Here is a 26,687-nt window from a genome sequence, read left to right as displayed (position 1 = left end):
GCGCGAGGCGCTCATCTCCCGGCCGGTAGCAGCGGAAGGACCGCAGGCGTCGCTGACCTCCATGCGGAAGAGAGGACCGGGGAGCACCGCTGCGGGTCGGGATACTTCTGCTGCGAGCGCCCGCGCATGTCCCGGGTTCTCGCAGCGGAAGTACCCGCACAGGCAGCGCCGCTCCCCGTTGCTCACCAAGATGATTCGATGATTGGTCGCGGTCTTCGGACAAGACCAATCACTGATCTTAGCGCAAAAGTTAAACACCGCTGCGCTGATTGGTCGCGGACGCTGCCCGCGACCAATCACCAATTTGGGCGCCACATTTAAATATCGGCCGCGACCAATCAGCACAGCGGTGTTTAAATGTGGAGCCAAGATCGGTGATTGGTCGTGGCCGATATTTGAATTTGGCGCCCAAATCGGTGATTGGTCGCGGGCAGTGTCCGCGACCAATCAGCACAGTAGTGTTTAACTTTGGCAGCAAGATCAGTGATTGGTCGCGGACCAAGACGGCGACCAATCACCGATTTGTGCGGCACATTTAAATAGCGGCCGCGACTGATTGGATGTCAGCGCCGCTCCCCGGTCCTCCCTTCACACCCTAGCCGCAAGGATGTCAGCGGCGCTGCCTGTGCGGATAGTTCCGCTGCGAGAACCCGGGACATGAGCGGGCGCTAGCAGCAGAAGTATCCCGACCCGCAGCGCCGCTCCCCGGTCCTCCCTTCACACTCTAGCCGCTGATGTCCCCACAGTATCCGCATGGTGTTACAAAGGTCCGGACATTTGTGTTAAAAATCGCTGATTGGTCGCTGGCGCTGCCCGCGACCAATCACCGATTTGGGCGCCAAATTTAAATATCGTCCGCGACCAATCACCGATCTTGGCTCCAAATTTAACACCGCTGTACTGATTGGTCGCGGACGCTATTTAAATGTGGCGCCAAAATCGGTGATTGGTCGCGCCCAGCATCGGCGACCAATCAGCACAGCGGTGTTTAAATGTGGAGCCAATATCGGTGATTGGTCGCGGCCGATATTTAAATTTGGCGCCCAAATCGGTGATTGGTCGCGGGCAGCGCCAGCGACCAGTCAGCGATTTTTAACACAAATGTCCGGACCTTTGTAACACCATGCAGATACTGTGGGGACATCAGCGGCTAGGGTGTGAACGGAGGACCGGGGAGCGGCGCTGCGGGTCGGGATACTTCTGCTGCGAGCAGTCACTCATGTCCCGGCTTCTCGCAGCGGAAGTAGCGGTACAGGCAGCGGCGCTCCCCGGTCCTCACTAATACGATTCCGCTCCCCGCTCCTCACCAATACGATTCGCTGATTGGTCGCGCTCTCCGCACGCGACCAATCAATGATCTTGGCGCTAAAGTTAAACACCGCTCTGCTGATTGGTCGCGGCCGCTGCCCGCGACCAATCACTGATTTGGGCGCCACATTTAAATAGCGGCCGTGACCAATCGCTAATTTTGACGCCACATTTAAACACTGCTGTGCTAAATGCGCCAAATTTAAACAACGCTCTGCTGATTGGTCGCGGACGCCAGACGCGTCCAATCTGCGAGATTGGCGCCAAATTTAAACAACGCTATGCTGATTGGTCGCGGTGGCCGGCCGCGACCAATGAACGAGATGGGCGGCAAATATAAACGCCGCTCTGCTGATTGGTCGCGGCCGGCTACCGCGACCAATCACCGAGATGGGCGGCAAATTTAAACGCCGCTCTGCTGATTGGTCGCAGCTGGCCACCGCGACCAATCAGCGAGATGGCCAGCAAATTTAAACGCCGCTCTGCTGATTGGTCGCGGTGGCCGGCCGCGACCAATGAGCGAGATGGATGGCAAATTTAAACGCCGCTCTGCTGATTAATCGTGGCCGGCCACCGCGACCAATCAGCGAGATTGGCGGCAAATTTAAACACCGCTGTGCTGATTGGTCGCGGTGGCCGGCCGCGACCAATCAGCGAGATGGGCGGCAAATTTAAACGCCGCTCGGCTGATTGGTCGCGGTGGCCGGCCGCGACCAATCAGCGAGAAGGACGGAAAATTTAAACGCCGCTCTGCTAATTGGTCGCGGTGGCCGGCCGCGACCCATCAGCGAGATGTCCGGCAAATTTAAATGCCGCTCTGCTGATTAATTGCGGCCGGCCACCGCGACCAATCAGCGATATCGCCGGCAAATTTAAACGCCGCTCTGCTGATTGGTCACGGTGGCCGACCGCGACTAATCAGCGAGATGGGCGGCAAATTTAAACGCCGCTCTGCTGATTGGTCGCGGTGGCCGGCCGCGACCAATCAGCGAGATAGCCGGCAAATTTAAACGCCGCTCTGCTCATTGGTCACGGTGGCTGGCCGCGACCAATCAGCGAGATGGGCGGCACATTTAAACGCAGCTCTGCTGATTGGTCGCGGTGGCCGGTCGCGACCAATCAGCGATATAGACTGCAAATTTAAACGCTGCTCTGCTGATTGGTCGCGGCCGCCGGCCGACCGCGACCAATCAGCGAGATTGGCGCCAAATGTAAACACCGCTGTGCTGATTGGTCGTGGCCGCCAGCGACCGCTACCAATCAGCGATTTTGGCGCCAAATTTAAACACCGCTCTGCTCATTGGTCCCGGCCGCCGGCCAGCCGAGACCAATCAACGACATTGCCGCCAAATTTAAACAACGCTCTGCTGATTGGTCGATTTTATCGCCAAATTTAAACAAGCTCTCAGGTCCTCACTAACACAGTTCGCTGATTGGTCGCGGCCGCCACCCGTGACCAATCACCGATATTGCCGCCAAATTTAAACACCGTTTTGCTGATTGCGCCCGGTCAGCCGCATACATATTCTAGAATACCCGATGCATTAGAATCGGGCCACCATCTAGTACTATATAATCGGCTTATCCCGTCTGTCTGTCTGTCCAGGAAATCCCGCGTCGCTGATTGGTCCGGCAGCGGCCAATCAGCAACGCGGTATTTCAGAACAAGATGGCGACCGTTAGCGGCTCATCTGCCGCACGGAGGTCAGCGGCGATGCAACCGGGAGATGACCGGCGCTAATACATACAACACACACAAATACAAGTGTTTCTCACTAAATTAGAATATCATCAAAAATTTTATTTATTTCAGTTCTTCAATACAAAAGGTTACAATTATACAGTCATGGCTGAAAGTTTTGGCACCCTTGAAATTGTTACAGAAAATGAAGTATTTCTCCAAGAAATAATATTGCAATTACACATATTTTGTTATACACGTTTATTTCCATTGTGTGTACTGGAACAACGCAAAAAAAGAGAAAAAAAAGAAAAATTGGACATAATCTCACACTAAACCCCAAAAATGGGCCGGACAAAATTGTTGGCACCCTCAACTTAATATTTGGTTGCACACTCTTTGGAATAAATAACTGAAATCAATTGCCTCCTATAACCATCACCAAGCTTCTTATACCTCTCAACTGGAACTTTGGACCACTCTTCTTTTGAAAACTGCTCCAGGTCTATCATATTTGAAGGGTGCATTCTCCCACCAGCAATTTTAAGATCTATCCACAGGTGTTCAATGGGATTTAGATCTGGACTCATTGCTGGCCACTTCACAACTTACCAAAGCTTTTTGTCCATTCATTTCTGGGTGATTCTTGAAGTATGTTTAGGGTCATTGTCCTGTTGGAAGGCACATGATGCCTTGCACACAGTCAAGGAATCCAGTGCCAGAGGCAGAAAAACAACCCCAAAACATCTTTGAACCTCCACCATATTTGACGGTAGGTACTGTGTTCTTTTCTTTGTAGGTCTCATTCCGTTTTCGGTAAACAGAAGAATGATGTGCTTTACCACAAAGTTCTATATTGGTATCATCTATCCACAAGACGATTTCCCAGAAGGATTTTGGCTTACTCACGTACATTTTGACAAACTGCAGTCTAGCTTTTTTATGTCTCTGTGTCAGCAGTGGTTTCCTGCCATAACATTTTATTTAATTCAAATGTCGATGGATAGTTCGCACTTACACTGATGACCCCTGAGCCTGCAGTACAGCTTGAATTTCTTTGGAACTTGATTTGGGCTGCTTAGCCACCATCCAGACTATCCTGCGTTGCAACCTGTCATCAATTTTTCTCTGCCGTCCACGTCCAGGGAGACTAGCTACAGTGCTATGGGTTGTAAACTTTTTGATTATATTGTGCACCGTGGACAAAGGAATATCAAGATCTCTGGAGATGGACTTATAACTTTGAGGTTGTTGGTATTTTTCAACAATTTGGGTTCTCAAGTCCTCAGGCAGTCCTCTTTTCCTTTTTCTGTTCTCCATGATTAGTGTGGCACACACAGACACCCAATGCAAACATTGAGTCAACTTCTCCCCTTTTCATCTAGTTTCAGGTGTCATTTTTAAATTGCCCACACCTGCTACCGTATTTAGAGGAGGAAAATAGGAAAAAAAATTGAAGAAAAAAAAGGGGTCTTGATGGACTATTATGGGGGAGGGGGGTCTGCTGCTGACTCGGTTATAGGGGTAATATCTCCCAATTCTGCACTAATATCCCCCATCTTGGAACATATGGCCCCCCCTTCCTGTTATATGTTGCCCCATCCTGGTATGCATGGCACCCCTCATCCTCACCCTGGTATGCATGGTACCAATCATCCCCATCCTGGTATGCATAGCACCCCAATCCCCATCCTGGTATGCAGGCACCCAATCCCCCATCCTGGTATGCATTGCACCCCTCATCCCCATCCTGGTATGCATGGCACCCCTCACCCCTTATTCTGATATACATGGCACCCCTCATCTTGGTATGCATGGCACCCCTCATCCTGGTATGCATGGTAACCCTCATCCCTTATCATGGTATGCATGGCACTCCTCATCCTGGTATGCATGGCACCCCCATCCTGGTATGCATGGCATCCCTATCCCCATCACGCTGCACACAAAAAAATAAACGATTCTACTTACCGTCCATCCCTCTGCTCCAGCGCTGAGTCCTGTTCTGCTGCCAGCAGCTGATCTCACCATGAGAGAAGCGCATGACGTCACTGCCATGCACTCTCACATGGTGAGATGAGCTGCGGGAATAGTCACTGCTCCCCACTCTGGGACTCTGGACATAGGGAGTAGTGACTATTCATTCTCCTTAATAGCGGGCACACGTGACCACCGAGCTGCTACAGGAGTTGGCGGCTGGGCTGACACTGTGCGCCCGCTATTAAGGAGAATGAATATTCAGTGCTCCACACACCCATGAGCATGGCGATCAGTGAATATTCATTTTCTTTGGTAGCAAGCATAGTGCTGACTGCAGCAGGCGGCTACTGCCTCCTGTGATCCGCTACTCCGCCGCTGGCACTCCCCCCACGCCACCCACCATCGACAGCAACAGTATAGTACATTCGGACTATAAGACGCACCCCCCACTTTCCTCCAAAAGTCTTATAATTCCAAAAATACGGTACCTGCCAAAGATCAGTTTAAATGAGAATCACATGCTTGAAACAAAGTTGTTTACCCACAATTTTGGAAATGTGCCAACAATTTTGCCAGGCCCATTTTTCGGGTTTTGTTTAAAATCAAGTCCAATTTGGCTTTTTTTCTGTTCCAGTACACAGAAAGGACATAAACATGTGTATAACAAAACATGTGCAATTGCAATAATTTTCTGGAAGAAATACTTCATTTTCTGGAACATTTTAACATAGAAAGGTAGAGTTGGAAGGCACCTCCACGGTCATCGTGTCCAACCCCCTGCTCAATGCAGGATTCACTAAACCATCTCAGACAGATATCTGTCCAGCCTTTGTTTGAAAACTTCCATTGGAGGAGAACTCACCACCTCTCATGGAAGCCTGTTCCACTCACTGATCACTCTCACTGTTCAAAAATTTTTTCTAATAGAAACATTGAACAACATTTTCAAGGGTGCCAATACTTTCAAGTGCCAAGTGGCTTGAGAAAGTATTCATCCCCTTGGCATTTTTCCTGTTTTGCCAACTCACAATCTGGAATTTCACTTGTTTTTTGAGGGTTTGCATCAGTTAATGTAAAGAACATGCCTACAACTGTGAACATTTGTTGTTTTTATTGTGAAGCAAACAACAAATAGGACAAAATAACTGCAAATTTCAGTGTGCATAACTATTCACCCCCCTAAAGTAAGTAATTTGTAAAGCCTCCTTTTGCAGCAAGTTGTTTTGGACAAGTCTTGCCACTGGGATCTTTGTCCATTCCTCAAGGAAAAACTGCTCCAACTTCTTCAAATTAGATGGTTTTCTCTGGTGAACAGCAATCTAAAGGCCACCTCTATGGAGTGTATGGTGGCTTATTGCAGTAGTATGGACAGATACTCCAGTCTCTGCTTGGAAACTCTGCAGCACCTTCAGGGTTACCTTTTGATCTCTGTTCTGCACTCTTTACCCGGGCTGAGAGTTTTGGTAGGCAGCCCTCTCTTGGCAGGTTTGTTGTGGTACACTGTTCTTTATATTTGATGATAATGGATTTGATGGTGCTCCGGGGGATCATCAGAGATTGGTATATTTTTTTATAACCCAACCCTGACTTGTATTTCACTACAACTTTGTCCTTACCTTGGCTTTCATCCCCCTTGGCTTTTACAAAATAGGTAAAAAGCCAAGGGGGGGGGGGGGGGGGGGGTGAATACTTTTGCAAGTCACTATATGTATATATATAGAGCGGGTGAAACAAGTATTGATTGAACACATCAATAGTTTTCTAAGTAAATATTTTTCTACAGGTGCTCTTGACATGGCCATAAATTAAGTTATGTGTAATAATGAGAAATGACACAGGGAAAAGATATTGAACATGCTTATTGAAATTTATTTAATACTTTGTACAAAAGCCTTTGTTGGTGATAGTTTCAAGACGCCTCCGGTATGGAGAAACTAGTCGCATGCATTGCTCAGGTGTGATTTTGGCCCATTCTTCCACACAAACACTATTCAAATTCTGAAGGTCCCATGGGGTTCTTCTATGAGAATTAGCTCCTTCCATAAATTTTTTATACTATGATTTAGCCTTACAGGACGCCAAAGAATATGAAAAATTGAAAACAGAAATTTTGACGCGCTTGGGGGTGACAATGTCAAAAGACACAACGGATACATCACTGGGCATATCACCATGACAAACCTCTTTGCTCCAAAATGTTTGATCCACTGCACCTCATCCAAAAGTGGTTACAGCTGGAGTCCTTTACACCAGTGCAGATGGTGGAGTGAGTTGTAATGGACCGGTTTGTGCACTCCCTTCCAAGCCTGATGCAGACTTGGGTTTCCCAGGGAGACTGGTCGAAAGGTATCAGGGGTCGACGGGTCCATGGGGAGGCAACCCATTTCATACTGGGGGGCGGAGGTTAAAAATGGGGTGGGGCATCCAGAGTCCAAGGGGGCGGCAGAAGTCATGCCAAGGCTGGCATCTGGTGCATTTACGGGGATGCTAGAGACTATCCGGTGGCCCGAGTGGTCATTGAGACTACCCGAGGTACCATGAGGTTGGCGTGGTCCAGGATTTATTTTACCCAATTATCCTAGGTCAGGTCTTTGTGTTGTTTTAGGACTTGTGGGGGAGGGCCGGAGACCTTGATTGCTCGGGTAAGAAACGGGTTGGCCCTAAAAAAAAGTCTCACCAACCCCAGAGCCTGACGAGTTTCCCTTCTGTGTAGTGGGTGAAGAGGAGAAGATAGTATCCTCATATGAGGCAGACATTCCTGGGATAGGGGTGACCAGAGAAAATTTGGGGTTCACCCAACTTAGGGATCTCTCTGTAAAAGAAGCATTCAATAAGGTTAACGTCATGAATGGCATAGCACAGAAGTTGGGGGCTGACACCAGGTTTCCCTATTTCATGTTGAGTGGGGACTTATTGTACCGGGTTACTAAGGTGAGGGAGAAGATTGTGGAGCAATTGTTCGTACCAGAACCCTATAGACAAAGGGTGTTGGACAGGGTGCATTCAAATGTCTTGGGTGGCCATCTGGGGACAGACAAAACTCAAGAACGGGTTATGAGAGGTACTATTGGCCCAGATATTACCGTGAAATCCTAAGGTATTTCAAGTCCTGTCCCACCTGCCTGTCAACCGCTAACACCTCTCCCTTCCAAAATCCTCTTCTGCCACTATCCATCAAAGCAGGGCTACAGAGAAACCAAGCTGAAGCTCCATGTTGGCTGGACAGACCAAAAGGGGACACCATAGCAGAGACACTGTCACCAGCCCAGAAACAACAGTGCCGAGAACTGCTTCTGCAGAACTGAGACCTGTTTTCGGAGTTGCCAAGACGTATGCAGGTTGGTGAACATGGAATCCTAACGAAACCACATGTGCAGGTGGACCAAAAGCCAGGAGGGGGCTAAATTTGATGCGTATCCGATACCCCGCGACAATGAACTCATAGAGAAGCTAGGGTCAACCAGATCTACCACCTCCCTGGACCTAAGGAAAGGTTACTGGCAAATTTTCCTCTCAAAGTGCCAAGAAGAAGACGGCCTCTTTTATACCTGACGGTTGTTTTCAGTATACCAGAGGCCAAATCGGGCTGCAAACCAAAGAAGCGTGCTATCGGGAAAAAGAAGGGAAAATACCTGGGCTACACCGTCGGAAGAAGGAAAGTAAAGCCACAAGTGAATAAGGGGAGGCAGTCCAAAATTATCCGAAATTGGTCTCTAAGGAACAGGTACGGGCATTTCTGGGAATAGTGAGATACTATCAGCGTTGTATCCTGAATTTTGCAATGATAGCCACATCCCTGACCAACCTTCTTAATGGCATGAATAAGTCAATGGCCAAATTGCCTCTTAAAGCAGAGATGGCGTTCCAAGAGTTGAAATTCAGGGCTACAGATTTTCATCTTTTATGAGAAACACAGGCCTGGGAAGCTGCACGTTAACGCAGATGCCCTGTTTAAACTTCCCTGTTTGGTGACTGAAGGAGCCAAAACTTACAGCTTAGGGGGGGGGGGGATATGTGACAAAGTCACTGGCAAAGTACTAGAGGGAAGATGTGTAGCACTGAGATTGTTAGCTCCAGTAATATAAACATAGAAAAAATGTTCCAGCACACAAAGTGATGAGAGGGGTTAATCAGCTATGTTTAGTGCTAGGGTGGTTAAACACCTGTAGAGACCCGGGGTCTTCCGTGGGCGTAATACTACTCAGACAACATAGGGTGAGGGTAAAACAGTGTGGCAATACTTTATTGAACCACCAAATGGACAATAAACACATAGAACAGTCCCAGCTAATACCAAAGATGATACAACATTACACAGTCCTCATCCTTCCGCCGGCCCACCTGGGATAGAACAGCTGCGACTTTGGGACTTCCAGGGCCAACTACCTCAACCAGTGGTCCCCCGCTTCTGGCGGGCCCCCGCAGAGAGAAGGTAGTTGCAAGTTTAGGAAGCTAGCATTCCATTGAGGTACAAGGCCAGGAGACCCGAGGGTCCAACCCTGGCCTCTCCGAAAGTTTCCATGGGGCCAGATGACCGACTGGTCCCAATCTGGCTTCTCCGAATGTCTCCATGGGTTCCAGGTGATCAGAGGGTCCCACCTGGTATCCGCAAACAACATATCTATGGGGCCAGGTGACTTCATCGTCCCAACCTGGTCTCCCCAAAATGTATCCATGGGCTCTCTGATGGTCAATGGAGCAGATCTGTATCTTTCCAGTCACAGCCATATACCCTTAGGCCGGAATCATGTAGAATCCAAATCTATGTCTCGTTGGTTAAAGCCATGCTACCAAGCTGATGGTCTCAGAGAGTCTGAACCTTGAATCTCCCTGAAAAGTCTCTTTCCAATTTCTGTTTCAAGTCTCCTGCTACAGAAGCATATCTCCTTTTTAGGTACACATCCACAGGTCAAGGGGTTAGGGAGGGCATTACTCACAGGTCTCAGGTCTCATTGTTTGAGCTAATCAATTTACATAGTTGGTATTGCAGGGGCTCTTGTAAATAAACATCATTATTTCAGAATCAAAGAGAAGACAACATTTAGGGTTATACAAATACTGGTCTGTCCTTCTTGACCAGCCACTGAAATACACATACATTTACAAGTTAACTCAAAGAAATAGTGTATTTCTGTTGACTTAACAAACCTAATCATCTGGTTGATTAAGATTATAAGCTGTATCATCACAAGAGGGATGAGTTCAGAGGATAAATTCACAGCCTTTTAGAGCATTTGGTGTGGGGTGGGTCTGAAGGCACAATTTATGGAGCTATATTGCCATGTGAAGGAAAGCTAAACCTTGGGTTGTTTGTTCATGATGTGGGCAGTTACCCCTGGCAACAAGGATTGTGCCGTACATTATGTTTTGTTTTTCCTGTTAGGCTGGGAAGGCCGTGTTTGTTATGCTAACATTGCTGTGGTTTATGCAGTATTCAATAAACCATCGGAAGATTTAAAGAGACAGTGTTCCTGTGTCTACCTCTATGTGCAGCCGAGTGAACCGATCTACCACAATACATACACTAATACGTACAACTAACCTACTAACCTACTTTTCAGACCTGTCACTCCTCACTTGCCAGGTGCATATTCATTCCCTCTGATCCCAGGACAGGAAGGGGTAAAACTACATGAAGAGCAGGAGGATACAACACAGACAAGACTGAAGGCTTCTTCTTGTCCTGTCTACACACTGCAGTGCTATGAGCCCAATCACTTCCCCTCCCTTATGGCTTCTGACCTCATGTCTTTTCGGGACTACAGTGGATGCACAGCATAAAGTGAAGGTAATGCTGTGCATCCTCTGTTCATTTCATGTAGAGGGGCTGAGGTAGTGGGACCAGAGCAAGTGCCCAGTTTTCTCTCTCCTAACACCGGCTTGCCTCTAATGACTTAGTTTGGTGGAAAGACATGGATTTGTGTACAAATATTATGATATGGATAAATTTAGCTTCAGTTCATTTACCTATTTGATTTTTTGCTACAATTGCATCTTTCATTCTTTATATTTTTTATTCGGCTATTTGGGGTAGAACTAAAGCATTAATTACAGATGATATATGTTTTCTGCAATTCAGTACATAAAGGCTTATCTGGATGATGAAATCATAGTTATGGTATAGAGAATAAAGCTCAAATCATTTCAGACAAGTTTGACTGAGATAAAAATGAAATTAAAAGCTATGTGTAAACATAATGTGGAGATTAAAACTGAAGTGTCCAAACATTTTCCATATATAGAAATTAATTATTTACCTTAAATGAGCTCCAGGATTATCTGGGTCAAAGGATGGTGTCCCATTTAGCGAGAAATATTTAATAGTGATTTTATCGATAAAAAAATGATGCCCATTTGCAATCATGCTCACTGGATCACTGGGTTGAACTTCCACTGGCACGGTATAATTGCTGTACACCACATTTCCAACTATTTGAACCTGAAAAAGTAAACCGCAATTAGTATGCTTGATAAAAATGTGTCCTGTCTGCATAATAAGGTTCTTATTTATGCATTATATACTTAGTGCTCCATTGCTTTGTTTAGTCAGCCAGAAAGAAGTAACAAGTCACTAGTGGACTATTAAGTAGTTATATAGAGTGCATACCCGCGTTAACGCTGTATAGCTTCCATAATTTAGGGAGAATGCTGGCAATGTAATTGTTTGCTTTTTATTGTCAATATGGGGTGGTAAGGGAATAACAGTGCCATCGATTTTCACAAAAGACCAGTTGTAATTAAGCCCTTGAGAAATATTGCATAGTATTGCTGCTTCAAATGTCACTCCGAGATGTAGTTCTTCATATCTTCTAATCTAAAACAGTATAATAAATAATCATTTAGCACAGTATTCATATTTTGCATATTAATTCAATGTTTGGATTATATGAGGGCAAAAATGCAATTGTTTTTTCTTTATCATTTATTATAATTTTTCAAAAGCTATCGAATTCACTAATTATCATAACTAATGTTGTAAATCATTGTACATATTGTTGCGGTGATGAGAGATAAATATGCTTACATTATTATATATATGCTAGTATATTACCTCATGTATTGCTGAATACATAAGTAGTTGTTAAAGGTCCACTTAACTTCCATAGCTCAAACTAAAGAGTAGAAGTGCCCCACTTAAGCGCAAGCAGTGCTCTTTATACAGTGGCATGTAAAAGTTTGGGCACCCCTGGTCAAAGTTAGTGTTATTGTGAACAGTTAAGCAAGTTGAAGATGAAATGATCTCTAAAAGGCCTGAAGTTAAAGATAACAGATTTCCTTTGTATTTTAGGCAAAAAATATATATATATTAATCTTTTTACATTTTAAAAATGACGAAAAAGGAAAATGGACCAATGCAAAAGTTTGGGCATCCTGCATGGTTAGTACCTAGTAGCACACCCTTTTGAAAGTATCACAGCTTGTAAAAGCTTTTTGTAGCAAGACAAGAGTCTTTCAATTCTTGTTTGAGGGATTTTCATCCATTCTTTCTTGGAAAATCCTTCCAGTTCTGTGAGATTCCTTGGTCATCTTGCATGCACTGCTATTTTGAGGTCTAGCCACAGATTTTCATTGATGTTCAGAAGAGGGGACAGTGAGGGCCATTGTAAAACCGTCAGCTTGCACCTTTTGAGGTAGCCTATTGTGGATTTTGATGTTTGTTTAGGATCATTAACCATTTGTAGAAGCCATCCTCTTTTCAACTTCAGCTTTTTTACAGATGGTGTTATGTTTGCATCAAGAATTTGTTGAAATTTCATTGAATCCATTGTTCCCTCTACCCGTGAAATGTCCCCTGTACCATCGGCTGCAACACAAACCCAAAGCATGACTGATCCACCCCCATGCTTAATAGTTGGCGAGATGTTATTTTCCTGAAATTTGGTGGCCCTTTTTCTCCACACATACCTTTGATCTGTAACATACCTGGCGGCGTCCTTGCATGGTGGTCCATCTCCCACTGTGCAAGAGGGCGCACTTGATCTCCTGTCCGGAGTGTCTCTCTGGCTTCCCTCCATGCTGTCTGTTTGTGTCTGTTTCTGCTGCTTAAGGGCGGCGCCCGATCACTTCCTGCCTTTTGTACCTGCTGTGGGTCACACCCCTTGTGCGTCCTCAGCCTATTGCTGTCTGTCACTTGGTATATAGCTCAGCAGCTCCCTTCTATCCCTGCCTGAGCATAGTGTTTCCTTCAGTGTGTGCTTGCACTCTGAAGGTGCCAGGTCCCGTCTCTTGTCTCCTGCTTTTTGTATCAGTTCCCGTGTCTGAACTTAGTCCTGTATGTCTCCTGCTTTGCGGTATCAGCTCCCGTGTCTGAACTGAGTCCTGTATGTCTCCTGCTTTGCGGTATCAGCTCCCGTGTCTGAACTGACTCCTTTCTGTGTTCTCTTGTCTGTCCTGTCTGAACACGCTCCTAGCCTGTTCCTCTCGCCTTCTAGTGGCCGATTTCCTAGACCCGCTCCTGTGTCTGGTCTGTCCTGTCTGAACACGCTCCTTGCCTGTTCGTTCCGCCTCTCTGGGGGCCGTATTCCCAGACCCGCTCCTGTATCCCTCTGCAGTGTCGGTCTCCTCCGTACACTCAGTTCCAGTCTGAACTCTCTCCTGTCCTTTACCTGTTTTGCCTCTATGTCCGTTCCCTTCCTTTTTCTGCAGAGTCTGAACTCGTAGCTAACTCCTGCTTGTTGTCTCTGCAAGTACTGTGTGAGTATCTGGCTCTGTCTTTCCCTTCCTGTCTGTTCCGTGTGAACAGAGCCCTGTCCTCCCTGCTCAGCCTTGTCTGCACTCTAGCTGTGCTTGCCTGTAACCCTCTGCCTGTATTCTTCCTGAGTCCCGGTGTGTACTGGGTCCTATCCCGCCTGTGTTCCTACCTGCTAGTGCCTCCCTGTCTGCACTCTAGCTGTGCTTGCCTTTACCCCCCTGCCTGCATACCCGCCTGCCTGCATACCAGTCGTGCCTGCCTATACCCTCCAGTCTGTGTGCCAGCCTACCAGCCTGTTCCTGTATTTCCCTGTGTGGGTCAACAGCCGTGTCCGGGGTCTGTCCTGGAGTAGCACCTGGTCCCTCTGCTCGGTTCCTCCTTGGTGCACTGGCGTCGTATGCCGTCGTGCGACCCTGGTCGGATCGGGTGAATACTTAGTCACGCCCCTCCAGGCATTCACTCTCCGGCACGGTCCAGTGGAATCACTACCAATCACACGCACACGCCGCTTAGCCCGGGCGTGTGCATAACAGCATGCTCAGGCCATGGTTCCCGTTGAGCCCCACGGCCTTCGCTCTTTGAGAAGTTTTTCCAGCGAATACATGCATTAAAATAAAATAAATAAATTTTTTTTTCCCCCTTTAGCTGAGTTCCAGGCGAATTACGCACCCGTCCAGATGGATCTATCAGCCCTCGTTCCTGCGGATCCTCCACGTTACTATGGGGATCCAAGACAGTGTCGTGCATTTGTGGAGCAATGCATGCTACACTTTAAGGCCTATCCTCTCTATTTTCCTTCCGATTGGGCTAAAGTGGCCTTTATGATTGACTACCTAGCGGGTGATGCCTTGAAATGGGTCACCCCCCTATGGAAAGCATGGGATCCTGTCATCCTTGACCTGCAGGCCTTCCTGGTGGCCTTTCGTATGGTCTTCGAGGACCCTAACTCTGAAGCCCCTGCTGAAGCTTCACTTCCCAATATCCCGGAGCAGCCCCGACGGGTAATGTGTGTGGGTAGCGCAATAGTCCTCCAGCCCAATGAGACTACTGCCCACCCAGAATCCTCACAGGGTGACTACACTTTCCGGAATACTTCTCTCAACCTCAAGAGGCAGTCCAGACGTGCTAGACTTAGAGGCAAGCCGTCACGCCAGGGTCTGTCCTCCCTGAGACCTCCTGACCCCAGCCTTGGAGTCCCTACTGAAGCTTCATCTCCCTGTATCCCGGAGAAACCCCAATGGGTAATGTGCGTGGGTAGTGCACCAGTTCTCCTGGCCGAAGAGACTTCTGCCCATCCAGACTCCACACAGGAGAACTTCCTGCACCCGGCATCAGATGCTTCTTTCTCTTTAACCGGTGTGCATGTCCAAGGATGCTCCAAAGCTGTGGTTACCTCAGAGTCTGTGCACCTCTACTACCTGGCGGAGGATCCCCTGTTGCCTCCTGAACCCTCCGGGATACCACTCGATGACAAATGGAGAGAGACTTCTCTACACCCGGTACTCAATACTTTGTCCGCTTCGTCCTGTGAGCCTGACAATGGGTACCCCAAAGTGGTAGTTACCTCCGAGTCTCTACACCCCTCCGACCAGGCGGAGGATCTCCAGTTGTCTCCTGAACCCTTCGGGGTGCTACCTGGTAGCGAAAGGACAGAGACTCTCCTATACTCTGTACCTGATACCTCGCTCGCTTCGTCCAGTGAGTCCAACTTAGTGTACTCCGAAGCAGAGGTTACTCCTGAGTCTCTACACCCCTCCGACCAGGCGGAGGACCTACAGTTGTGTTCAGAATCCTTCGGGGTGCCACCTGGTGGTGAATGGACAGAGACTTTCCTATATCCTGGATCTGATACCTCGCTTGCTTCGTCCAGTGAGTCCGACCTAGTGTACTCTGAAGCAGAGGTTACCCGTGAGTCTCTACACCCCTCTGACCAGGCGGAGGACCGCCAGCTGTCTCCAGAACCCTTCGGGGTGCCACCTGGTGGTGAATGGACAGAGACTTTCCTATACTCGGTACCCGATACCTCGCCTGCTTCCTCCAGTGAGTCCGACCTAGTGTACTCTGAAGCAGAGGTTACCCGTGAGTCTCTACACCCCTCTGACCAGGCGGAGGACCGCCAGCTGTCTCCAGAACCCTTTGGGGTGCCACCTGGTGGTGAATGGACAGAGACTTTCCTATACTCGGTACCCGATACCTCGCCTGCTTCCTCCAGTGAGTCCGACCTAGTGTACTCTGAAGCAGTTGTTTTCTCTGAGCCTCTGCACTCTTCTGACCCGGCGGAGGACCTCCAGTTGTTTCCTGAATCCTCCGGGATACCACCAGATAACAAAGAGACAGTGACTTTTCCTCATTATGTACGTGATAACCCGTCTATTTCTTCCTGTGAGCTTGACAAGATGTACCTCGAAGCAGAGATTACCCTTAAGTCTCTGTCCCCCTCCAACCCAGTGAACGACTGGCCCTCGAATTCCCTGCGGAAGATTCTGGCAGGCCTGAAGAAGAGGGGGCGTAAGGGGGGAGGTACTGTAACATACCTGGCGGCGTCCTTGCATGGTGGTCCATCTCCCACTGTGCAAGAGGGCGCACTTGATCTCCTGTCCGGAGTGTCTCTCTGGCTTCCCTCCATGCTGTCTGTTTGTGTCTGTTTCTGCTGCTTAAGGGCGGCGCCCGATCACTTCCTGCCTTTTGTACCTGCTGTGGGTCACACCCCTTGTGCGTCCTCAGCCTATTGCTGTCTGTCACTTGGTATATAGCTCAGCAGCTCCCTTCTATCCCTGCCTGAGCATAGTGTTTCCTTCAGTGTGTGCTTGCACTCTGAAGGTGCCAGGTCCCGTCTCTTGTCTCCTGCTTTTTGTATCAGTTCCCGTGTCTGAACTGAGTCCTGTATGTCTCCTGCTTTGCGGTATCAGCTCCCGTGTCTGAACTGAGTCCTGTATGTCTCCTGCTTTGCGGTATCAGCTCCCGTGTCTGAACTGACTCCTTTCTGTGTTCTCTTGTCTGTCCTGTCTGAACACGCTCCTAGCCTGTTCCTCTCGCCTTCTAGTGGCCGATTTCCTAGACCCGCTCCTGTGTCTGGTCTGTCCTGTCTGAACACGCTCCTTGCCTGTTCGTTCCGCCTCTCTGGGGGCCGTATTCCCAGACCCGCTCCTGTATCCCTCTGCAGTGTCGGTCTCCTCCGTACACTCAGTTCCAGTCTGAACTCTCTCCTGTCCTTTACCTGTTTTGCCTCTATGTCCGTTCCCTTCCTTTTTCTGCAGAGTCTGAACTCGTACCTAACTCCTGCTTGTTGTCTCTGCAAGTACTGTGTGAGTATCTGGCTCTGTCTTTCCCTTCCTGTCTGTTCCGTGTGAACAGAGCCCTGTCCTCCCTGCTCAGCCTTGTCTGCACTCTAGCTGTGCTTGCCTGTAACCCTCTGCCTGTATTCTTCCTGAGTCCCGGTGTGTACTGGGTCCTATCCCGCCTGTGTTCCTACCTGCTAGTGCCTCCCTGTCTGCACTCTAGCTGTGCTTGCCTTTACCCCCCTGCCTGCATACCCGCCTGCCTGCATACCAGTCGTGCCTGCCTATACCCTCCAGTCTGTGTGCCAGCCTACCAGCCTGTTCCTGTATTTCCCTGTGTGGGTCAACAGCCGTGTCCGGGGTCTGTCCTGGAGTAGCACCTGGTCCCTCTGCTCGGTTCCTCCTTGGTGCACTGGCGTCGTATGCCGTCGTGCGACCCTGGTCGGATCGGGTGAATACTTAGTCACGCCCCTCCAGGCATTCACTCTCCGGCACGGTCCAGTGGAATCACTACCAATCACACGCACACGCCGCTTAGCCCGGGCGTGTGCATAACATGATCATTGTGGCCAAAGACTTCTATTTTAACCTTTTCGGTCGACAGAACTTGTTTCCAAAATGTATCAGTCTTGTTTAGATGTTCTTTTGCATACTTCTGATGCTGAATTTTATGGTGAGGCTGCAGGAGAGGTTTTCTTCTGATGATTCTTCCATGAAGGTCATATTTGTGCAGGTGTCTTTGAACAGTAGAACAATGAACCACAAAGCTAGAGTCTGCTAAATCTTTCTGTAGGTCTTTTGAGGTCAAGCGGGGGTTCTGATTTGCCTCTCTAGCAATCGTACGAACAGTTCTCACTGAAATTTTCCTTGGTCTTCCGGACCTTATCTTGACCTTCACTGTTCCTGTTAAATGCCATTTCTTAATTACATTTCAAACTGAGGAAAGGGCAACTTGAAAACACTTTGCTATCTTCTTATAGCCTTCTCCTGCTTTATGGGCCTCCACCATTTTCATTTTCAGAGTGCTAGGCAGCTGCTTAGAAGAACCCATGGCTGCTGTTTTTTTGGTATAAAGTTAGAGGAGGCTTGGTTTTTACAAAGCTGGGAAATTTTCATCACCTGGCATTTCCTAACGATGGTAGTGAACAAGCCATAACCCTAACAGGCTAATTAAGGTCTGAAACCTTATCAAAGCACACAAATCTCCAAGGGTGCCCAAACTTTTGCATAGGCCCATTTCCCTTATTGTAATTTTTTTAAATGAAAAAAAAGACAATATATATATTTATTTGCCTAAAATACAACTGAAATATGTCATCTTTAACAATATGCCTTTTAGAGATTATTTCATCTTCAACTTGCTTAACTGTTCACAATAACAGTGATTTTGACCAGGGGTGCCCAAACTTTTACATGCCACTGTATAACTAGGTTCAAGAGAAAGTCAATTCATCAAAGGTTTTACACCAGTATTTTAGCGTAAAAAGCTTTGAAAAGTCGCATAAGTTTGGTACAACTTGAGGCTATTCTAAAATGTTAATACTTTTGGCATTCTACATCATTTTTGTCTATCAATGGCAACGTGTGTGACATGAGCCAGCACGGGGGCATGGCGACCGTCGCTTGTCAAATTCATGATGAGCGGAGGCATTTGCTATTCTGCAAATCTTACTCCAGCAGGGACTGGAGAAGGATTTGTGGTGAGATCCACACTGAGGTGTACGCTACTAATCTGAGGCTCCTGATTCATGAAGACACATCTGAATCCAGCACATTCATCAAGACTTGGGTGAACAATGCTGGTCTTGATGAATTGGCCCCTATGGGTTTATAAACTTGCTCAAAAATAAACTAAGCACTTCTTTCCTTCCCTTTGAGCCTTTTCTCTGACACAGACCCCCACCAAAACCCTAGGTCCATTTTCAAATTAAATGAAATCTAGACTAGTTTTACTTAAAAATGGTAACTAATTTTTCAACAGACTTATTTATGCTCCTTAGATTGCCAATGTCAACTGTATCAAAAGTGTAGCATGCTATCATTGCCAAACTTGTATATATATCAAAAATTGCTCTAAGGTCATGGCCACCAGCTGTCTCCCTTCTGAGCAACTTGCTGTCAACAGCCTGTTGTCAAGATTGATCCATCTATAAAGACTTCTTGCAATAGCAGTACAATAAAGTAGATTTTTTCAGTGCTTCAGTGAGATTATTTGTTCCGTCAGTGAATTACCAGATCGTGTTCCAACAATTCAACCTTGTTGTTTTTTATCAAGGAATGTATAGAAAGTCAGATTATGTTAAGAGTAGTATAGCGAGTCTATCATCATGCATCATGCACAGCTAGCGGCATAACGCCACTATTCTCCTATTCACGTATACTTCTATTCTATACAGATTATACTTCATAAAAACTAACAAGGTTGAAGCGTTAGACTATGACTTTTTAGTTCACATTTGGAACAAATAAACAACTGTAGCATTGAAAAAATCTTGTATCCACTTTATTGTACTGGGTTTTTAAGTATGTATAAACCCCCAAACTAAGTGCATGTTTTTATTAATTTACTGTGATCAGTCTATAATTGCAAAGAAGCAGGATGGAATACAGGAAGAGCATGTGCGTCCTTACAGCCTGATGGTGTTCCTTATGCAGAGAGAGTGTTACAGGACCTTCATGCTGCGCACAGCCTCAGCACACCATGCAGTAGGAAAGCTTCTAGATTTTTATCAAGCCTGAATCGGTCTACAAGTTAATTTGTTATGTTCAATCGCCTGCTAATTTTTCATAGCAGATTAGCAGTGCAGTTCGAACATCCTGTCCTCCTTCAGGCTTGTTTCCAATGTCCACTTTTTAAGTCCACACATTTATTCATTTTGCCTCCCTATATTCTCCCCTTTTCTCCTTCATTTGTGTGCAGTGGTAAAGCAGTATTACAGTTGTGTGTATTACATATATACAGTTATATGAAAAAGTTTGGGCACCCCTATTAATCTTAAGCTTAATGTTTTCTTAAAATCTGTGTTTTTGCAACAGCTATTTCAGTTTGATATATGTAATAACTGTTGGACACAGTAATGTTTCTGCCTTGAAATGAGGTTTATTGTACTAACAGAAAATGTGCAATCTGCATTCAAACAAAACTTGACAGGTGCATAAGTATGGGCACCCTTATCATTTTCTTGTTTTAAATACTCCTACCTTCTTTTTACTGACTTACTAAAGCACTTTTTTTGGTTTTGTAACCTCATTGAGCTTTGAACTTCATAGCCAGGTGTATGCAATCATGAGAAAAGCTACTTAAAGTGGCCACTTGCAAGTTGTTCTCCTGTTTGAATCTCCTCTGAAGAGTGGCATCATGGGCTCCTCAAAACAATTGTCAAATGATCTGAAAACAAAGATTATTCAACATAGTTGTTCAGGGGAAGGATACAAAAAGCTGTCTCAGAGATTTAACCTGTCAGTTTCCACTGTGAGGAACATAGTAAGGAAATGGAAGAACACAGGCACAGTTCTTGTTAAGGTCAGAAGTGGCAGGCCAAGAAAAACATCAGAAAGGCAGAGAAGAAGAATGGTGAGATCAGTCAAGGACAATCCTCAGACCACCTCCAGAGAGCTGCAGCATCAACTTGCTGCAGATGGTGTCACTGTGCATTGGTCAACTATACAACGCACTTTGCACAAGGAGAAGCTGTATGGGAGAGTGATGCGAAAGAAGCCGTTTCTGCAAGCACGCCACAAACAGAGTCGGCTGAGGTATGCAAAAGCACATTTGGAGAAGCCAATTTCTTTTTGGAAGAAGGTCCTGTGGACTGATGAAACCAAGATTGAGTTGTGTGGTCATACAAAAAGGCGTTATGCATGGCGGCAAAAAAACACAGCATTCCAAGAAAAACATTTGCTACCCACAGTAAAATTTGGTGGAGGTTCCATCATACTTTGGGCCATGCCGGCACCGGGAATCTTGTTAAAGTTGAGGGACGCATGGATTCCACTCAGTATCAGCAGATTCTTGACAATAATGTTCAAGAATCAGTGATAAAGTTGAAGTTACGCAGGGGATGGATCTTTCAGCAAGACAATGATCCAAAACACCGCTCCAAATCTACTCAGGCATTCATGCAGAGGAACAATTACAATGTTCTGGAATGGCCATCCCAGTCCCCAGACCTGAATATCATTGAACATCTGTGGGATCATTTGAAGAGGGCTGTCCATGCTCGGCGACCATCAAACTTAACTGAACTGGAATTGTTTTGTAAAGAGGAATGGTCAAAAATACCTTCATCCAGGATCCAGGAACTCATTAAAAGCTACAGGAAGCGACTAGAGGCTGTTATTTTTGCAAAAGGAGGATCTACTAAATATTAATGTCACTTTTCTGGTGAGGTGCCCATACTTATTCACCTGTCAAATTTTGTTTGAATGCAGATTGCACATTTTCTGTTAGTACAATAAACCTCATTTCAAGGCAGAAACTTTACTGTGTCCAACAGTTATTACATATATTAAACTGAAATAGCTGTTGCAAAAACACCAATTTTAAGAAAACATTAAGCTTAAGATTAATAGGGATGCCCAAACTTTTTCATATAACTGTAATGTAATGCATTGTGTGAACGGGATGGAAGTCAGGAGTGATTAGTGCTGACAACTCAGCCAGTACAGTACAGCCTGCTGCTGTTCGGAGATATGAAAGAAGTGCATCCTTCCTGGCTGGGGGAAGCAGAATAACTGAAAGGATCAAAAAGTGGACAAATGGCAGTGGTATCAGTGCTATACAAACATAAGCATGTTTTATCGCATAGTGCTAGTACTAATGTTATTCTATGGGACAGTGCTGCTCAGCGAATTTTTTCTCATACTGATTCGTCATGAGAAAAAAACTGCAGTATGTTGCAATTTGCTGCATAAAATGGATGGCACGCACCCATTCAATCATCGAGTTGCACTCGGATGACTTCTGAGAGCAGTCTGATTTCCACTGACTCACACAGTGAAGAAGATGGAAACATTTTGTTCTCCATTTTTTCCTCACCTGTACTAAGATTCTCCTCATGAGACAATTGGATCACACTAAGCTGGCACGGTGATCAAACTCGGATCAGAGTTTGATTGAAGTGTCATTACCATAATAGAACCGATTCTCTCGGACGAGAGACTATACACTTGTGTGACCCTAGCCTAATATTTCATTCATCTGACAGCTACACTTTAATGTAGTTTTTTTATACACATGTATTATTGCATTAATAAAGATGTACATAATGTTGCTGCCAAAGACATCAGCATTGCCATTTCTCAGAGAAAAAAAATGGATCAAAGCCGCAGAATAGTTAAAGCGCACCTGTCAGCAGGATTGTTCTTAGTAAACTACATACACTGTCACGTGGGTGTCATTACACTGAGTAAAATGATACCTTTGATGATGAAATCCATCCAGTGGTTCTTTTATAATCTTTAGTTTCAGTTCTGCCATAATGATATGCATGTGCTCTCATTATGTATTCATGTATTCCTATCTCTGCCTTCTGACAGGTCACTGTGCTTTCAGTGACCTGTCTACTATTTTAAATATTGCCTGTGCAATTTCTTAAAATGGACGTCCGCGCATGAGCAGTAGCATTTTTCGGTTGCCGAGAGATGCTACTGTGCATGCGCGGTGCCATTTTGCTTTTGGAAAAAGAATGTGGGTGCAGCAATATGGTGCCGCGCATGAGCAGTAGTATCTCGTCAATTGAGAAATGCTACTGCGCAAGCGCGGGCGGCGGGAGCCATATTGCTACAGACAAGTTTAGTTTTCCTGAAGAAAAATGTCACCCGCGCGTGCGCAGTAGCATCTCTCGGCAACCAAAAGATGCTACTGTGCATGCATGGGCATCAGGCAGCCATTTTAAGATATGTAAATTTCACATGGGCAGAGAAATTTCATCATCAAAGGTATCATTTTACTCAGTATAAAGGCGCCTACCTGACAAGTGTATGTAGTTTACTAAGCACAATCCTGCTGACAGGTGCGCTTTAAACGTAAATAATTAAAAACAAAGACCTTTGTTCCTACTACCTGTATTTTCAGTGGTCCCATATTTTTTACTGGTGGAGGTTGACAATGTTCCATCACTACAAATATTTGCTTGGTTAAGAATGCAGCGCTGACATTGTTAACGATTGAAACATTCACTGTGTATTCTCCTTCTCTAAAATAAAACACATGAGTTACAGAAGTTTTCAAAAATTTAAAATATAAATCAAAATTGTGCACGCATGTGCTCGAAATGATAATGATTCAGAACGTTATGTAAATGTTATCGCTTAATCTCCAAATCTCTGATTTGGCTATTATCCTAAGTCATATTGCAAGACTCATTAAAGGGTCGATTGTGACTTGTAGGATTGATGCTTCCAATAGGTGGAGCTATAGAGTACAAGTCCTCTTTCTCTCTGAAGAGGCAATTAGCATATTAAATTTCCCAGAGGAGTATTGCACGGTGAATAAGCCTCCTTACTAGTGTTGAGCGAGTATGTTCTATTAACCCTTTCGGCGAGTATGCGGGGGGCCGAGCTCCGAGTATTTACAGCTGCTCGGTGATGCGTTCGAATCGCTCCCGTGTGCATGATTTGCAACTGTTTGACAGCTTTATTACATGTGAGGAATGTCTATTTCTTACACATTCCTCTCATGTAATAAAACTGTCAAACAGTCGCAAATCATGCACACGGGAGCGATTCAACCATATCAACGAGCAGCTATAAATACTCGGACAGAACATACTCGCTCAACCCTACTCCTTACCTTGGCATGCCAGAGCCGGTATGTCACTCACCAAACGTTACCCCTTAAACATCTCTCAATCTCAGCACTAACATTTTCTATAACCACAATTTTGTCTAGAAGCAGCTAAGATTTGGGAGTCTGTAACTAGGCATGATTGAAACTTTTGAAATTTAAATTCGCTAGTCTGTGATTTAGGCCACGGTCCCACTATCAGTATTTGGTCAGTATTCGGTCAGTATTTTTTCTCAGGAGTGGGAGCCAAAACCAGGAGTGGGAATGGGTGATAAATGCAGAATTGGTGACTTGTTTCTATTATACCTTTTCTCTGATAAAGTAATTTCTCCATCTCGTCCATGGACTGACTCTGTGTATGTCGGACGGCACTGGGCTGACATCCAAGTGCAGTCCGATGTTTCACACGCACCAATAGACTTGTATGCGTGCGAGTGAGCTGAATCTCGCTGCAAATCGCAGCATGCTGAGATTGTTCTCTCATGCCGAATCGGCATGAGAAAATGGTAGCTGATCTGAGCTGCCCCATAGAATAACACTGGTCCGAGTGCTATGCAATGCTTTATCGCATAACACTTGGCCGTGTTGTACTGTAGTGTGACTCTGGCCTTAAGCAATCTTCTGCAATGTGTAAAATTGTGATGTCCGTTTTTTGTGAATTCAATAGCTTGTTGTTTGTATTCATCGGGTCCTGCGGATTTCAGGAAATTTGACACAAATTTGATTTGCATCAAATTGATTTGATCATCTCTAGCTGTAACCTTAGAAACTATATGTGAAAATCAGTCAGTCCTGGAAATGGTGCGAGAGCTCCATGACACCAGATAAAAATTATGGTATTCCAGCACTGGTGTTGCATACATATACATAATCACTAGAAAACCCTGAATGCATGAATGATATGTGAATAGAACAAATAAGGTATGTACTGCATAAATATACCTGAAAACAAGAAATGCAAATAAAGCAGAAACCCAGTTACCAGCTAATATAATTAGCAGAAGACACTGGGAAGTTAGAATGATGACATTTAATAGATGTGCTGAATACTGATAATGTAAGTAAATAGCAATAAAGAAACAGCCAATTAAAAAAATATAGACATAAATGGCATGAGTCAATGTAGAAATTACAATACTAACTAAAATTTGCAGCTTGGGACTATAACTCTATGGAAAAATAGTAGTTGTTATGAAGCCCCCAGAATAGCCATAGTACAGTATATAGGAGAAAGTTAAGCTGAACCCCTTCACAACATATGACATACATTTACGTCATATGTCGGGTCCCTGACTTTGATGCGGGCTCACAATCCTAGCACACATCTTTCCTAGTTGATGATGGCTGATTTAATCAGCCATCATCTCCCTCTAAAGATTGTGGGTAGAGCAGAGCTCCGACCACAGCTGTTAACCTGTTACCACTGCCAATCTCTGACAGCAAGACTTAACAAGCGCCAACAGCGGGGCGTGTCATTCCACGGGTCCATCGGCGCACGTGTGACAAACAGTCCTGCTCATTGTTATTAGCAACTGAGTCGGTCGACAGGGGTAGGGGTAGTCGGATACCGGGATGGATGGGTTACTTCTGTGGGGATCACGGTTGGTCGATTCCCAGTTCCGTGCTCTGGACCGTCAGTAAAGGGATGGGGGTCATAATGATGGGAGTATTGTGTCCTGACGCCTCCTGTGGTAACTGGTAAAATCAGTTACCAGCGCTGTGTATGGTTGCTGAGGTGATCGGCATATGGCTTGAACGAACGCTATAGGCAGTAATGTCAAAGTAGGCACACACACACATTAAGTCTTTGTTTCAGTACCTTTCTTTTACTGATGTTCGGCAACAGGTACAGTTCAGGAGGGTAACCAGGTTTTCGGTGCAGGTAGAGATATTCACTCTAGAGATTTGTGAGGCCTCCTCTAACACTGTGTGCGTTGTTTGGGATCAGTCCTGCCTTAAGCTGAATCTGCCACCTTCACTTTCTTTGGGGTCCTTCTCCACAATTGACAATGATGACCTTTCCTTGGGGCTACCAATTCTCTTTCTGGGCCCCTGGTCCTATACTTGGTCAAGTTTGGCACCTCTTTCCCCTTCTTCTTCAGGGGGAGTAGATCCCCCTGATCTGTAGAGATGAGCGTTGTTCTACTCGAACTGTTCGCCAATCTCAAATTCGAGCTGTTTTGGGCGGTGTTCGAGCCGTTCGGCGAACACGAACAATTTGAGAAAAATTTGGCTGTTCGAGGTTATGTTCGATAACTGTTCGTGCACCAAAATCATAACTGGATTTTTTCTCAGTAATGATGAAAATTAATGTTAATACGCAGTTTGAGTGTACAGCGGGGTGGGGGGAGGGGCAGGGGATGGATCTCTGCAGGAACAATGAAGATCTCCATTTTTTTTTCTCTTTCCCGCATTTACAGTGGGGAGGTGCAATCTGTCAGCCTATCAGCAGCGCACACACGGAGCGAAGTGCTTTTTTTCACACAAGCAAGGGCATGTGTCATTGGCAGTGTATGTCACATGTCCTTGCCCTATAAGACCAAGCCATTTTCCCCGTCGCCACCATTTTCTCACTGCTGCAGCTGTGTGTTAGACGGCACCGCTGTTGCTGTGTGCGCTATACCTTGTTAATTTCAAGCCAATTTTCGCACAAATATACAGATAGCTTGGGAGTAGGGAATAGTTGTGATTGCAGTCCTTTTAAGGACTAGGTTACAGCATTTCCTACGACTTTTATCAGGGAGGTCTGTGCTCTTAAATAGATCGGTTGTGGGAGTAAAGACTAATTGTAATTGCAGTCCTTTTCAGGACTAGGTTACATGAGTTCCTATCAGTTTTTGCCAGGCAGGTCTGTGCCAGTGCTGTGCAAGTTTTTTTCACAGCATTTGGCTGAATCTAGCAAAGCTAATCCTTTTTGGCCTATTGCAGAGTGTGTTAGTCAGTGGAGTAGCCTATCTGTGT

General features: G+C 45.9%; 1 protein-coding gene across 1 annotated transcript in view; it reads right to left on the bottom strand.

Moving 5' to 3' along the window:
- PKD1L1 (polycystin 1 like 1, transient receptor potential channel interacting) overlaps positions 1-26,687 on the bottom strand; it is an 808,959-nt gene that overhangs the window by 514,539 nt on the left and 267,733 nt on the right. Inside the window, exons 19-21 of the mRNA XM_073676922.1 lie at positions 23,004-23,136; positions 11,577-11,783; positions 11,227-11,408 (exon numbers count right to left, since the gene is read on the bottom strand). Coding sequence (XP_073533023.1) covers positions 11,227-11,408; positions 11,577-11,783; positions 23,004-23,136 — 522 coding nt within the window. The remainder of the gene's footprint in view (positions 1-11,226; positions 11,409-11,576; positions 11,784-23,003; positions 23,137-26,687) is intronic.

The sequence above is a fragment of the Phyllobates terribilis genome, unplaced genomic scaffold (genome assembly GCF_046119375.1).
Source record: "Phyllobates terribilis strain yellow unplaced genomic scaffold, ASM4611937v1 Scaffold_4__5_contigs__length_816908805, whole genome shotgun sequence".
Taxonomy (NCBI): Eukaryota; Metazoa; Chordata; class Amphibia; order Anura; family Dendrobatidae; genus Phyllobates; species Phyllobates terribilis.
This window is presented reverse-complemented; position numbering and strand designations above follow the sequence as displayed.